The 15,597-nt window shown below is 40.3% G+C and overlaps 1 protein-coding gene across 1 annotated transcript; it reads right to left on the bottom strand.

The window, feature by feature from the left end:
• Window positions 1–47: 47 nt before the first annotated feature.
• On the bottom strand, window positions 48–13,878 carry hif1aa (hypoxia inducible factor 1 subunit alpha a). The gene is made up of 15 exons (XM_079230996.1): window positions 13,651–13,878; window positions 6,333–6,523; window positions 5,782–5,933; window positions 5,492–5,576; window positions 4,706–4,815; window positions 3,662–3,864; window positions 3,339–3,445; window positions 3,056–3,203; window positions 2,537–2,832; window positions 2,251–2,450; window positions 2,026–2,148; window positions 1,672–1,919; window positions 1,494–1,593; window positions 1,316–1,400; window positions 48–1,245 (listed from the first exon to the last, which is right to left on the bottom strand). The coding sequence occupies exons 1-15, from the start codon at window positions 13,680–13,682 to the stop codon at window positions 1,076–1,078; spliced, it is 2,250 nt and encodes a 749-aa protein (XP_079087122.1). The 5' UTR covers window positions 13,683–13,878; the 3' UTR covers window positions 48–1,075.
• Between the last annotated feature and the right edge of the window lie 1,719 nt (window positions 13,879–15,597).

The following is a 15,597-nucleotide window of genomic DNA, read 5'->3' as shown; positions in this document are numbered from 1 at the left end:
TAGCATGTAATGAATTGTTTCTAAAGTAAATTGAACCTGAAACGATGCACTTTATTAAAGCCATTTAATGTTGGACGGCAACAAGAAGCATAAGAGACCCAACAATATGGCATGGATCAATGGTAATTAACTTACTACCATTAAACAGAGCAAACAAGTTTGACAACTCAAAAGTGCTACCATGATGACGATGATCACACAAGTAAAATATTAAATTCTACTAATTTTAAAACTGTTTTGAGTATGTCACACACAGTAAAAACCAAAACATGAATTCACTTGCCAATCCTCCATGATGAGAAGCAAACAAAGTGAAGCATTTACTCTTAGATGTCATAGTAAAGGAGAGTAAGAGTCAAAGCTGTGAAGCCACACAGTAATTTCCCTGGTATATGTACAGTAACACACACTTACAGTAAAGTAATAAAGTGACATGTACTGGACTGCTACACAATTAAATGCATTTATGTCAAAGACGGATAGCTAAATGAAAATAACATTCAAACCACGGTCTAAACAATATGTTCATACTTAACCTGGACTTACGACATCTTGTTAGGTACGAGTACTACAACATACAAGTATGGGAGGAAAAATTAAATTGATCAAATCCCATTAAAACGACTTTAAAAAGGCTTAATATATATTGCTGGTAATATTTTTCTTTTTAAGAAAATATAAATTGTGCGACTGAAGCTTACAATACACTGCTGGCAGTAGAGCCAGGATCTATGGTGACCTGCTGGAAAAGGGGTCATCTGTCGAGGCGTTGTGTGCTGATAGATTCCCCGGAATAGAGAGAAAACAAAATGAAAAAAAAGAAAAGACAAATTGGACATCTCATGTCGCTGAATCCCTTGCACCAAAACCCAGATGCTGCTATGGTGTTTGCCACGGTGGAATGCTGCAGATATCACGAGGTGCACAAACATCAGCCAGACTACAACCAAACTCATACAGTTACATAAATAAGGGCTGTGGGGCAGGATTAGGGGTCTTGGAAAGGGAGTGACAATATGAGGGAGAACTTGTAGTGTCCACTCTAGTCCAGCAGTGAACACAGACTCCTTTAATTTTAGATTGAATTGACGTGGTCCAGAGCGCAGAGCAGCTCCTCTCCCTGCAGTAGGGACTGACGAGCCTGCAAGGGGGCGTTGACCTCGCAGTCGTAGCTGGTGAGCTGTGGCAGGGTGACAATGGAACTGCTGCCCTCTGCCGTGCTTCCCAGCAGACGAAGCGCCAAATCTAAGAACAAGATATTTAAGAGTTATAAGAGTTAGTTAAGTTTTTTTTATTGCAAATCCAGTTTATTCACCTGAAGGCAGCAGAAGCATGGTCCTGGTCAACTCTGAGGCCTTCAGCTTTTTGCCCTGCTCCACTTGTTCCCGGGGCAACGTTTCCTGTGAAAATCAGCAAATACAGACACTCAAATTCTCCATTTATAAATATAAAGCTAGATCTATATAAACCATTATTGGTTGTTGATGACTTACCTGTCCAATAATCTCTCTTATGTCACCCAGCTTTCTTTTGCGCTGTGAATTTTGAGCTGCCAGGGTCCTGAGCGAGACTTCTTTGTCCAGCTGTGGGGTCCTGTGGCACAGAAATAGTGATGAGCGAACCCAACAAGCCTTATGAAGCAATAAATATGGAGCACTTGAGAGGCTTTACCTCTTAGCAACGATGGTGGCAGGACGAGGGGCGGCAAGTGGTGCTGGGGAAGTTGTGCGACTACCTGGTGCACTGAATGGGGAGCTGGGATAGCTTTGAATGTCCTGTTGCACATGGATTGGAGAACTCTGAAGGGATTTGACTGGTCCACAAGATAGAGACTCTTCTGGGCTCAGACTGCGCAGCTGGAAGTCATCGTCCATGGGGATGTAGGGAGCTAACATCTCCAGATCCAGGTCTTCCATTGCCTTCAGGGGAGAAATACATGTTTAATTAATAAGAATACAGAGGTCTGTTTTCTGTATTATATCAACAATTAACTTGATTTAACTGAAATTAAATCCGCATTATCACCTGTGTGATGAAGGGGGTCTTGGGCTCTGTATCAATGGCAAACAGCTTCTCGACCAAGTCTAGTTTGAAATCTGAGCTCATCTCCGAGTCCATGGGATAACAAAAGCCCAGCGGACCGTCAGCCTAAAGAGAAGTCAACGGTTATTCTCTTCTCAGAACATATTAGTAAGTGAAGAAAAATGTGTATCGTCTAACGTGCAAAATGACAACAATTGACTGTCTGACCTCTGAGTTGTGGCTGGTGGATGAGGTGGGCCTGGCTGGAGCATAACTCTTAGCGTTGGCATCCTCGAAGCTGCTGGTGGCGACACAGAGAGGCTCGCTGAGCGGCAGAGGGGAAAGAGGCAGCGCCAGCTTGTCACTGGTGGAGGGAAGCATTACATCATTGTATAGAGGGACCTCCTTCAGCAGCTGGATCTCTGAATCTGTACCGGAAGACAAAGGGAGGTAAGAATGGTTTCAAACTCGGATTTCTGCTGAGGAGAAGTTTAGGTGCTGTGAGGTCACAAACCAGGGCAGCTGAAGTCCAGGGAGATGATTGCGTCTCCAGCAGCTGGGGCCAGCAGTGTGAGGGCCTCTGGCTCTGCCTTCAGCTGGTCATACAGGCTAGCCAGAGGCTTGGCCTCTAGTGCCGGCGTGAACCGCTTGATCACATCCAGCTCTGGGCCTTTCTTCTCGTCCTTCAGGACAGGCTGGCTGCTCTCCACCACATCCTTTTCTTCATCCTGCTGCTCCTCTTCCTCTTTCACTGACTTCACATCCTCGATCTGCTCCAGGGACAATATCAGTTTCTCCTCCTGGATGCCACTGTAACAGTGTTATTCAGCCGTGAGATTGAGTTTACTGAGTATTTTGCAATGGCTCTGAAAATACCACCACAAAAAAAATAACAAAAAAAAACAGTCTGTAATGTATCTTTTTTTGTACAAGCCAGATCTTCAGTTATCTCATTTCACACAAGAAAAAACAACAAACTGGCGTTAGAAAACTCTTCTGAAAACAATGACTTTTTGAAGAGCTTTCATAGTACCTGAGCACAAAGTTGACACAGACAACACACTGTGGCTGAGAGTTCTTGTTGTTGTAGATGACAGTGGCTTGTGTTTCCACCCACACAAAGCCTCCTCTCTTGGCCAACATCCGGTACTGGCCTGTGCTGACTTGGCCCTTTGCAAACACTAAGAGCAAAGAGAAACAAACAGGAAATTAAGAAAAGATAGATTTAGACATTTGGTTAAAGGCTTGGCAAAAATAAAAATAAAACAGCTGAAATGAAAGTTTTAATTGAATTCACTCTTGTTCTTCATGCTTACAGTTGTGGTGAGTCTTGGTAAGATGGTCTGAGTCCAGAGCATGATAGTACTCATACGCAGAACGATTCAACAGGTCCTCTGGATCATAACCCATGAGCTCAGTGATCCTGGACAAGCAAAACAAAATCTATCAATTCCTCTGCTGACATGCATACTAGGCTTCTGTAGTATCTACAATGAACACTAGGTGGCTCTGTGTGACTATGCTAGTGAGAGCTTTGGCAATAATAACAGTAAAAGCACAGGCTCTCCACAGATGGCTTAAGAAGCTCAATCAATCCACGTAGAGCTTCTTAATAAATCACTCAGATGGGCACCCTCACCTTTCGTCACAATACGTGAACTTCATGTCCATTGTATGGCGGCTGAGAAAAGTCTTGGTGTCAAGAGGGACCTCAATGTTGGAGGGATGTTGGATGGGGTCACAGATCAAAACCAGGTAGGGGACAGGTGGCTCCTTGGTCCCGTTGGGAGTTTCCTCGGTGTGGGTGTCATATACACGGACATGACCCGAGCAGTGGAGCACCTAGAGCGCGACAACAGGCAGTCATAACATTTTATTATAATTTCCAGAGTAAAATGTTTCTAATGCAGCAGACACATAATTATGAGTCACAAGAAAATCAATAAATAAATGGTAGCTGTTGCATAATTCTTCCATCTCCATTTTTCCTTTACATAAAGTAAAATTGTATCTCTGCATGTCCACTAAATTTGGGTGTCTGTGAAATCAGTTATGATAGAATAATATTACATTTAACCGACACATATTGACTATTTCCAATTATTCAACTTGTGATTACATGTTTTACAAATACATTATCTTCACATTTAAAAGCTGATGTTTTAAGTGTATTATATTTGATTGTTGATATAATTGAGTTCCACGTTTTCATGCAAGTAACCTATTCAAGTAATGGCTGCATCTAATGCAGGTTTCCTCCATGTATGTCCAACAATCAATAGACACAATGGTTCAATTTGTTTTAAGACTATCATGATGGTCTATTTCCTTTGTACATCAGACATTACTGCTGATGTAGACATGCACTACAATGCAGTCTGTATCTGTCTAAAAAAAAATCCATGTTTTTCTAACTCTTCACCTCCAGGTCAACCTTTTTCAGATATGACTCTAACATCAGCACATTTAAGTCTTTACTAGTACATGTTCCTAGCTGCTTACTTGTCCTCTTACAGGCTGAGAGTGTGGAGTGGTATTTAACACAATAAACGGTCATTACATGTGACTCATGATTTGATGGTATTTTAAAATATTGTAGAAATTAATTAATTAATTAGTAGAATTAAAAGGATAATATATTTTCTGACATTTAATTGACCTCACGGATCCCACTTCCGCCTACCTTCCATGTTGCTGATTTGACATTGACAGTGCGGCCCCTGCTGGTGAGAGTGCATTTCATTCGGAGGAAGAAGCTGCGCTCTGTGTTTGGTTCCTTGGCCTTTTTGGAGCCTGAAATCACAAAACAGGAAGAGATGTTCACTGCCTCCACTTTATCTTTTCATTCAGTGTTTCATCATAAACTTCTGCCAACTGCCAAGAGTTCCCATTTGCATTTTGAGGATACATAAGGCTATAAAGCACTGTGGTCATTTAACAGCAAGATAAATAAAGGAAGTGGAGCTACCTGCCGTTGTAGCTGAGATAGCTCTGTGTCTAAAAGGCCAAGCAGAAAAGCAAATGTGGACTAAAATGCATAGCATAAAATTATGTTTTGAAGTACATTTTTTTTTAAAAAAAGGGAAGAACTGAAGTGTTTTAGTCAAATTCATTTCACATAAAAGTTCTAGTGAAAACCTTAAATTAACTCACTGGAAATTATATAAAAACAATTGACACAAAGCCATTCTAAAATGTGTTGTGCAAGCAACATAGGAAAAGTGCCAATGATGTACTCTGTGAAAGGTCGCTTGAGTCCAACACTCGTCAACTCTAATCACTTTGACCTCTGGACTGAAGTGGGAAATAATAACTTGTTCTTACAACCACATGGCCACAGGGCCAAAGAGTGAATTGGATTTCCGGCTATTGGAGCACTGGCAGACCTGTCAGAATGCTAGTGTGTGCCCGATTCTGCCCATTAGTGAGGGCTTATAATGTGTCACTACTCGTTGTTGTTATCCCTCACCTGTTTTGTGGACCAGCATCTCCCTCAGCTCTTCCTGGTCGCAAGGATGTATGAAGTCAAACACACTGTTTCCAGTCAAGTCAAACTGCAGCAGAGTGTGAGAAAAGAGTGACAGTCCTGTTACCATGTACATGTACATGCAGCAGTTTATAGTTGCTCATGGTGGACATTGTGCTACTATTTCCTTCATTTTTCATTTTCTGCTTCTGACTCCGTTTCCCAACAAATCTAATGCTATTTGATATATGATCTCTTTAACGTTCACACACAGCAGGTCAATTCAAACCAACCTGAGCCAGCCCGAGGCACTTGTTGACATTCTCGGAGAGATATATCATATCTCCATCTTCCGACAGGACCAAAAGAAAGCCCTCCAAAGCCTTTAGGTAGGAGCCGTTTAGCTGTGATTCAAGCTCAGTTTCCTCCTCTGTCATTGGCTCATCTGGAGGAGAAGAGGAGAGAGAGATAAAGGAAGGTTGGGAAAGACATGAAATTGACATGAAAAGTTGTCACAAGCACATGTTTGCAGGGCAGGACCTTGCAACACACAGAAAATACACTACAGTATATCTGCAAAGGGATCTACAGCATATCTGTTTCTGAGTTAATTTCTTAATCAGCTGACTCAGTATTTAACCATCTAGCAGTGTTTTGTTAAGTTTTCCTCTGCATCTAAAACTGTGCTCACTTTCACTTTGTTTAAAGGTGTCATTTCTTTCCGCCAAAAGATCCTTTAAAATTCTTTTGATTGGGTTTATCAAAGGGAGACCAGAAGTAACAAGAAAATACACACTGTAAGCTAAATGCTCTACTGACAGGTACAACAACTACAGATACTGACCAGTGCTGAGCACTTTTCTCATCCGCAGGTAGCTGATGATGAGCCTCATGATCGAGGCCTTGTCTAGGCTGGAGCTCACGCTGTGGGGCAGCGGCAGCTCCTGTGCCAGCTCGTAGAACACCTCCGACTCCTTCCCACGCCGGCATCGCGCCGCATCCCTCGACTTCTCCTTCCTCCGCTCCGAGCTCACCCTGCAGGAGAGAGGTGGTGGGTCAGCCAAATCCATGCCACAAACGGGTTCACTACACACTTCAAGAGCCGACATCCCCCCCCTTCCCAACTGAGTGTGTCTGGTCAGCCACTGTCCTGTCACTGGGGAGGCTGCAGCAGCTGGAGTCCAAACAAGCAAGCTCACAGACAAGCTTCCGTCTGGACCCCTGTCAGACTCCTTTACATAAATGGCTATTTGCAACCGTCTTATTGGATGTTGACCAAACAACATGGAGTCCGCCCCGTCCCTTCAGAGTGATTGGCTGGGAGGCAGGGCATGGACTCTCCTGTCTGTCTCTTGGTGCACACTGCACAGCCAAGCTACAATGCAACACCACCAATCACCCTGACATTTATGAGTCTGGCTGAACGGATCTACAGGGAAGAGAATGATCATAGTGGCACTAACGCAGAGATCACACACAAACACAGAATGAGTGACACCTTCAATACCAGGACAAACAAACTGTCATATTCTCCATTGGCTTTTCTATTAGCATGCCTCGTAACTTCTTACTGCTTGTCCTAACCCCATATTAAATCAACCATTTATCCAGGCAGTTATCCAAAGTCGGGCTAATGGACTCTCACCACAATGTAAACAAGTTCTTAAGACATGGCAGTATTTTAAAATGAGAAGAACAGCAGCCTTTAAAAAGGACACAATTCCCTTATTCACTTTATTTGACTGATGTCTAACAAAGGAACAACCTTGGCTTTTAAGCAAAGCGCTGCTTGAGTTTTTATTTTTATTGGTGAGCACATGGGAAACTCATCTCTCATAATGACCATTAACATAAATAGATGATCTAAATGTGCAACATAATCACAATAGTCAACCTGACTGCTGCTGACTTTCAGCCATTATCTCTCTCAGAACCACGACCTCCATAACCTCAAAAGCATTTAGATGACACTGAAGCAGCATCACCACAAAATAGATGGCAGTTCAAAAGCCCTTGGCTTTGAAATGCACACCTAATTGAAATTGATCGGTGATATACTTACAGCATTGACCAAGGCTATGTTGTTATTTAAAGCTCTCCAACAATAAATGGACCGGCTGACTGAAATCACCCTCCCGCATATCAAATCATCTGGCAGGGTTGCAGACAGATCTTTCATAGGGAGAAGGGAATGCTTTGGGAGCTAAACTTTCCATCAAATATAGATAAATAACTCCTCTGGGTACAAAGTTACAGTGTGGTCTTTATCTGTTAGACAGCGCCAACCCTAAAACCCGAGATAAACATCTGTGAGTCTGTAAACATATGAGGATTTTGTGTGTGCAAAAACAGTTTGCGCATAGCACAAATGGTGCACTATAGGGTGGGTGTTCAACTGCAGAAAACAAACACAAAATAGAAACCACTTTCAAACATAGGAATTTAAACACACAAAAAATGTAAGTATTTATTTTTAATCCAACCACAATTCTCCTGGATACTTTTCCTTCCTCATTTAATTCCCATTTGATGACAAATGGCCTCAGAGACAAAATATGTGTAACTGAGGTTCTTGGTGGCCATATGCCAAGAACCTTCCTTCACTCAGGGATTTGTAAGTTTATGTGTACTGTAAGATAAACATGCTTCAACCAAGACTGCAATTACACCCACAACTGCATACACTCACCCACATGTTTGCACATTTGCAATACAATTAGGAAATATTTACAATATCTTATGTCAACTCCACGGGACACATCCAGACATCATGCAAGCTGATCTTGGGAGTTATGCTACTTCCGTATAGAATCACATTTCCTTTCTTATAATCTGACTTTTGGCTCATACTGCAACAATTACCTCCAACCGGCATTCATGCAAATTAATTTATCATTACAGGGTGAAACTATCACAAATTCAAACAAGCCATTTGACAAAGGGGACACTGGGAAAGTGCACTGGCTAAGCTACTGATGATCTAATGACAGATAAACCCCACACACTGTTATAAGTAGGGTTGGGTACCGACCGGACCGAAAAGCAACGCAGATTTCGGTGCTTTCCTCCGGTGCCTGAGCCGATTTAAATACTTTTTTTTTTACACTACTCTGTAATGTTGCTCGGTATATAGATACTAAAAAGGTAGCGTGGTACCCGTACGTTAAAAACGATAGGATTTTGATGTATCGATACTATTAAAATAGCGCGGATCAGAGCTCACTCCTCCACTCTCTGTTGTCCGCCTGCATGCAGAGCGGGGCTAGAGGGGGCGGGGCTTCCAGCGCTCACACACACAGCGCACACACAGAGATCGCTGGAGACACGAGCACGAGCTTTTGAACGTCCGTCCTCGGCTTGTTGGAACAAATCTCTCCAGTTGATATTAATGATGACGTGTAGTCCAGTAAAGCAGCAGTTTGTAGAATCCAACAGTGTCTGAGTTCTGTTGCACACGATCCCATCAGGCCACCTGATGCTTGTGTCTGTTCTTTTTTAAATATATATTGTTTATAGTTTGAAGTTAAAAGGTTTGAAGCTGTAGTTTGAAGACAAGTGTGTTGCATGTATTTATTTATTTATTTATTTATTTATATGTAAAGTATACTTTAAACAGTTAATATATTGTTCAATTTTAAGAAAAGGAATTTCCTTGGCAATAAAAAAAGTATCAGTTCAGGCACAGTTTAGGCACCGGTATCGTTTTAAAAGTATCGGTTTAGCACCGGGATCGGAAAAAACCCAAACGATACCCATCCCTAGTTATAAGCGGTAGTCTCACTGGAGGCTAGGTGATTGATTAGTACAGGCCTGTAGACAAATTGATTTCCTCTGTAGTGGCTGCACACACATTGTATCAGACAACTTTATGCAAATCCTGCTCAAATGAAGTTTAGCTGTAATATTCCACTGCAATACTCCTCCACTGAATACAGGGGGAATCTTGCATTCAACATGACAAACGACTGTGTCTGAGCCACTGTGTATAACTACAATAGAGGATTTTAGTCAGTAAAATCAGTTCTACTTATTTAAACATACAGATCACAAAAGACAGCAGATTGAGTTGAAAACATAAATCTGTACACAGTATCCAATTGTTTAAAGAATAAAGTCTAATACAAACACTTACTTTTGGGTCCTTTTCAGTACTGTGTGTGATACTTAATTATAAAGAAGTGTTGTTTTCCACTAAGGGGTAAAAGAAAACTGCTTACACGTATTATACATGAACCATGCAATGAAAACAAAACAGTTCCCTTGACGTTAAAACAAAGTCGAGCAGAGAAGCCACCGTTACATAACACTATTAATGCACATGGTCATGAATGCCCAGCAGCCCTATGCTTGATATGCCTCACTGAATAAACAATCACATGTCCAGTTCTGATAGCTTTAATTAGACTTGTTTTGTATTTCTTAAGAATTCTTATATTATGTCAACACATGTTATTTAAATTGTTAACAGATGTGAGGAAGAGGATTAGAGATTATTGGGAAAACACAGCATAAAAAGAAAATAGGCCTTGCGAATGCTACCAGAGCTGCGTGTGTATAATGTCACTACAGGCTGACCTATTTTGCTAGAGAAATATTCTCACTGTCTGTCAATCCTTTGCAGTGCCACGGTAAACATTGTCTTATCTATTATACAATCCAGTTCAGGCAAGCACTAAAACCTCCATCCAATATGCAAAGCAAAGCAAAGCAACACTGAAAGTAAAACCTTGACAGACAAAGGAACCCGTGGCATGATATTAATATATGTAGTGTGTAACATTTTTGGGAACAGCATAGTAATGGTCTACCTGAAATTCTCATGGATGTTGCCATTAGTGTAGTACCAACATATTTAAATAAAGTAGTCCTCGTATACAATATAACTTAATAAATAAGTTGACCATCATTATTATTATTTACTACTTTCAAAAAAGATTCTTGCCTACAAGTCTCCACTGAGAGGTCTGGTCCTGGCAAACACTCAAATTACCAACATTATTTCATTCACCTAGCCAACAAAACTCAAAGGCTACTACAACTCATCCAACAAGTGCTGCAACATACACAATAATACTTTAATAACCTTCCGTCTAGTCTGACTCAGCCAACAGGGATTGTACAGCATCCAACTGATCAAGTATTTTACTTACTTCGACTTTCCATGTGTCATCATTCACAAAGCTTCATCTCTGAAGTGTGTTCAACGGAAAAGGGATATTTGGAACGTACTGCCTCGGAGAAACTGACCTATGACAATGTGATATATATTAAAATAGCAGACACTCATAAATGCTTGATTATTTTACGTCTGACTAGAAATCAAATTTTGCAGGGAAAGGATTTATTGGAGCCAAATAAAAATCATTAAAGCTTGTTTTCCCCTTTGACACGGGAAAGATAGGGGGGAATCAAAGTTTTGGAACTTTAAACATCGACATTGCTGACCACCTTTCAACCCGTGACCAATTACATTACAGTTTACCAAAAAGCTATAGTGGCTCAGAGTTTTCAAAATACATGAGGCAAATTAAAAAATGTCTATTCTTCAGAATCTCTTAAACAGTTATTTGCAGGAATTTGGCACCATAAGGTAATTCAAAGTTATCATTATTCATAGTTAGCATTATTTGTTGACAGACAGTGGTATCATCCATAAGCCGAAAACTCAAAAGGAACGTGCCATAAATCCCAATATTAATCCAGATTTAGGTATGGTCAACGAGTTCAAGGCAAAAAAAAAAAAGAAAGTTAAAATGTTATTTGGGCACATTTTGGACACATGCCTTTGTAGTAGTAAAGTACATAGTTGAATTGTCCAACTTATCAGGACAATGGAAAATGTATTTAACTCCAAATTTTAAATGTTCAGAATATTGAAGACATAATGCATCATCCCTGCTTTCTAGCATTGTTTTTAAAACACTTTGTCAAAGCCATTATGACAGTGGCATATTCGTTAATAAAAAGAGCGAACAAAGATGCATCATTACACAGATAAATGTGGCATTAAACGTCTTACTGCAAAGCGTAACCCGAGAATGTTGCCACAATTAAAGTTTAAACTGCTTGTTTTTCTTTACATAGCTCGCTGGTAAAAAAAAAAAATAATCTACATTTTTAAACATAGCTCAATCAACTTTAATGAACATCCATAGAAAGCAGAGATTCATCAGTGTGATTGTTGGGGGGGTTTAAGCCTTGAGTGCACATTTTCTTATTTTCATAAAATGTGCACATACAACCAAAGGGACACCAATTTATTTTCAAGTTCTAACTAGCCTGAACACAAGTATTTGAACAATGAACAGCAGGGCAACTTGCAAATTGCCAGGCAGTGAATTGCAACACACATTCGGCCACTCCTATTGACGCCCTCGTGATTAAGAGAGGAGACTGATATTACACCACAAAGGCCCCTCACAGACACCAGCTTAAACTGCATCAAACTGACCACAACTCTTGATTTCTACTAAGATTTTAAAAAATGACATACAGTATAGCTATTTATTGAGACTAAACAAGCGCTTATCAAGATCTTAATAACACCTCAGTAGGATTTTAGCATGGGGGATGAAACTTAAGCTCTATGGAACAACTAGCACCCATGTTGAGTTCACAATTTTTAAAAGGCATCTTCCGTTACCAACTTTTTTAACACAAGGTCATTTTGGGACACCTTGCAATTTCATTTTAGACCAACTTCACCATGCCAATCAGTGAGGAAATTGTACAGGAAACTTTGGTGCAAAGCACATCCTCCTCTATGAAGAAGAAGACAACAGAATTATTTTGCATCAGGACTCGAGTGACGTTTTCATTGCCGCTATTTCACCCCCTCATCTGATAGCAAAAGGATCCCCATGTTCCCTGCCGATATAAAGACTCTGCTGACCATCTGTTGATCACCTCTACTACATATATTTCGTTTCTCAGGACTGACTTTATTTTCAGATGATTTGGGGGTTTTGCACCTGCTGTTCCTATTGGAACCACCTTTCCCTCCAACTTAATATGTACAGTTAGTGTACAACCAAACTGGAACCAGGACGGATATATTACAAATATTAAGCTTTGTGTACAAAAGTCTTAGGATAACTTCATATCCACATATTTAGTTTGTCTGTCAATGATAGAAAGGCCCTCAGTAATCTGCTGGATGCAGAGTCAAGTGTGCTTGATCCTACTCTAAAGTCAATACTAATGCATTACTATGGTTTTAACAAAACCATAGTAAGTACAATTATTAGTCAGACCACAAACATCTATTTGATTGTCATGAACAGATATTCATTAATATCAAGTGTGAGTATTGGGCTTGTTGGTCAGATTACTTTTGGTCGCTGATAACATAATGTGTTTACATTGTATACACTAAAGAAGTAATCAAAAGACTAATCAATATTAGAAGCAAGTTGTAGCCGTTACCCAAACGTGTCCTGTATATTGAAATGTGAAGAAACCGGCTATTTTCCAATAGAATAGTTACAATAGAACATGGCAGTTCTTCCATGTTCTATTGAAACACATTATAATAACGTAGTTTATCTTAGTCAACTATAAAATAATAAACGGCTTCCAGTCCAGGAAAAGGAAAAGAGAAATTCAAACCAAGGCCAACTTCATCAAACCCTAAATATTTCATCAGAAACCGCACACCACTACTCACGTGATCATATCACTGAACTGGCACTTCACACACAAACCGCAAGCTGCACCACTTATTATATAATTAGTTATATAGTTTAGTATAAGTTGGATTTGTAGATAACACATGTGTGAGACACTTAATCAACGTAGATATTATATTTAGGAGATCTCAACACAGATCAAAAAACAAAAACGGAGAAAGACACATTTAATTTCAAGGGAGATTTGATAAAACAGACATGTTGGTATGTAAACAGTTTAACGTAAACAGTTTAACGTCAGCAGCTCGAGCTCTCTGGCAGCTAGCTAGCTACGTTAGCAGTCTGCTAACGATTATAGCGTCGTTAGCAGACGCATTTTGTCGAACAAACACGCAAAACTAGCAGTGAACCTCGAGATAAAGCGCATAATGTCACACAACCACATCCCGACTGAACACCAAAGTTGTTAAGTCAGCTCCCAAACAACCCCATAGCCCGCTGCGTAGCATTACCCGACGTTAGCATCGACGTTACCTTTTCTTTTCTGGTACAGTTCCTGTGTCCATGTCAGGACGAAAGGACCTGAGTTGAGTCTCTCTATCGGTGTCAAGCTGTGTCCGCGCCCGTCGAGAAATAAACCAAAGTCCTGATGTGAATATCCGTAAATCCTCAAACGTTTCGCATACGAGTTCTCACTGTGTGAATTTCGTCAAAGGCGTCAAGCTTTGATCCGCTAAAATCATCACATTCGTGTGCTCTTCTTCGGAGACAGTGCCACGCTGCTAGGTTGGAGGCACTCCTCCCCTGGCTCCGCGGGGGCGCGCAGTCACATGCTTGTCTCCGTCGAGGATGCGCACAGAAAACCTGGCGGAGCGAGAACAAACCAAAAATGAACTGTACTTTTCGACTAAAGGTAGATTATAGTGTGTGATTCAACTAAGGGTGCTGTTTATGTCTAGTGTTAATTTAACAATAATAACCCTATCATGTTTCTCCAGATTTGTGGTTGGAGGGTGTTTTGCTATTAAAAGCCATGTTTGCAGGGACGACTGCTGCTGTAAGCTTTCACTTAGTACTCTTTAAATGGCAAATCTAAACTGTTTTTTTTTAACTCTTAATACGTAACATGACACACTATAAGATATAAAATATTAGGAAATTAATTTCCTAACCTCTTAAAACACAGCAAGGTTAACTCCCCATTAAATGTCCTCTTTGCTATATTTCCAAACAGGTATTCATCCTCTTACTTGGCACATAGTTTGCTACATGTGGGAAATTACAAACTTAAGCAAAGCTTTGTCACTTCCTGCTGGCTGGGTGGCACAACACCTCAGTGTGTTTAAGTGTCAGACCTTGACTGAATTTGACAAACAAATACATGACCAGAAAGGTCATGAGTAGCTTTGCTATACCTTGTGAGTTTATGTTTTAGGCCTGTAAACCAGAGTGTGACTCAGTGAAAATCATACAGGGATTCATATGCTTCTTACACTCTAGTAGCAGCGCTTCATCAGCAATGACTGAGTCTGTATTCAACCCTGTGTGGTAAAGATTACTCAATTGCATCAAATAATGTTTGTTTATTTAGTTGTTATGATTAACTTTACGATTGTCTGGAAGTTGTCTAAGGTGCCACACCCTTTTCTATACTATTGGTCAATCTACCAAACTCTGCCGGTTATCTCTGCAATAGCAAACGGTGTAAAATTTGTATTATTGTAACATATTTCTAGTGAGCAAAATTATGAACAGCTACGCAGATTGTTTTTGTGGCACAAACTTGTCTTATGTCTTGGGAGTTCAATGAAAATACACTGATGAGAGTCTGTGCTGTGTAACAACATTAACACAATGATTTGAAAGAGAAATGTTGAAATGTACAAGAAAGATTGCATCGTTATTGTTGCAATGGCCATCGTCTGATTAGATTCTGGACCTTTGTATTGCTGCACAAAAAGCCCAACAAGTAAGAAACATTAAGATGTCTACAGGGAATCACTTAGGTAACGTCCGAGTCATTTTTTCTTCTTCTCTTTTTCGGGGTATCAATCACACAGGCAGGACCGCAGGGTCAAACACTGATTAAATCAAGCAGTGAAGAGGCACTGCTGGCAGCCATCAGTACGTCTCAGTAATAGAAGCTGAGACAACGCTCCTCAATCTTTCCTTTCATTCAGACATTACCTGAGGAAAGCTGCCAAACAGGTAATGGGTAAAAACAACTCAAGTAATTTAATACAATGTCCCATTCTTTGTATAGAACTCTCCGCCCATCTTTGTTAAGGAAAGCTTTAACAAGATTAGTTGGATGCTATTAGATCCCTGAATTCAATGCACTTTTAAAAGTTAAACATTTAAAAGTAAAAATGCTGTTCAACAGGATTTCTTAGGAAAGTTTAGTTGTGTTATTGGTCTCCATTTCCACTTATTTGATATAAATAGACATATAGCTTTGCATTAGCTCTGGTTTTATGCTGT

The sequence above is a fragment of the Taurulus bubalis genome (assembly GCF_910589615.1).
Source record: "Taurulus bubalis genome assembly, chromosome: 1".
Lineage (NCBI taxonomy): Eukaryota > Metazoa > Chordata > Actinopteri > Perciformes > Cottidae > Taurulus > Taurulus bubalis.
Note: the sequence above shows the minus strand (reverse complement) of the source record. Positions and strands in the feature narration are given on the sequence as shown.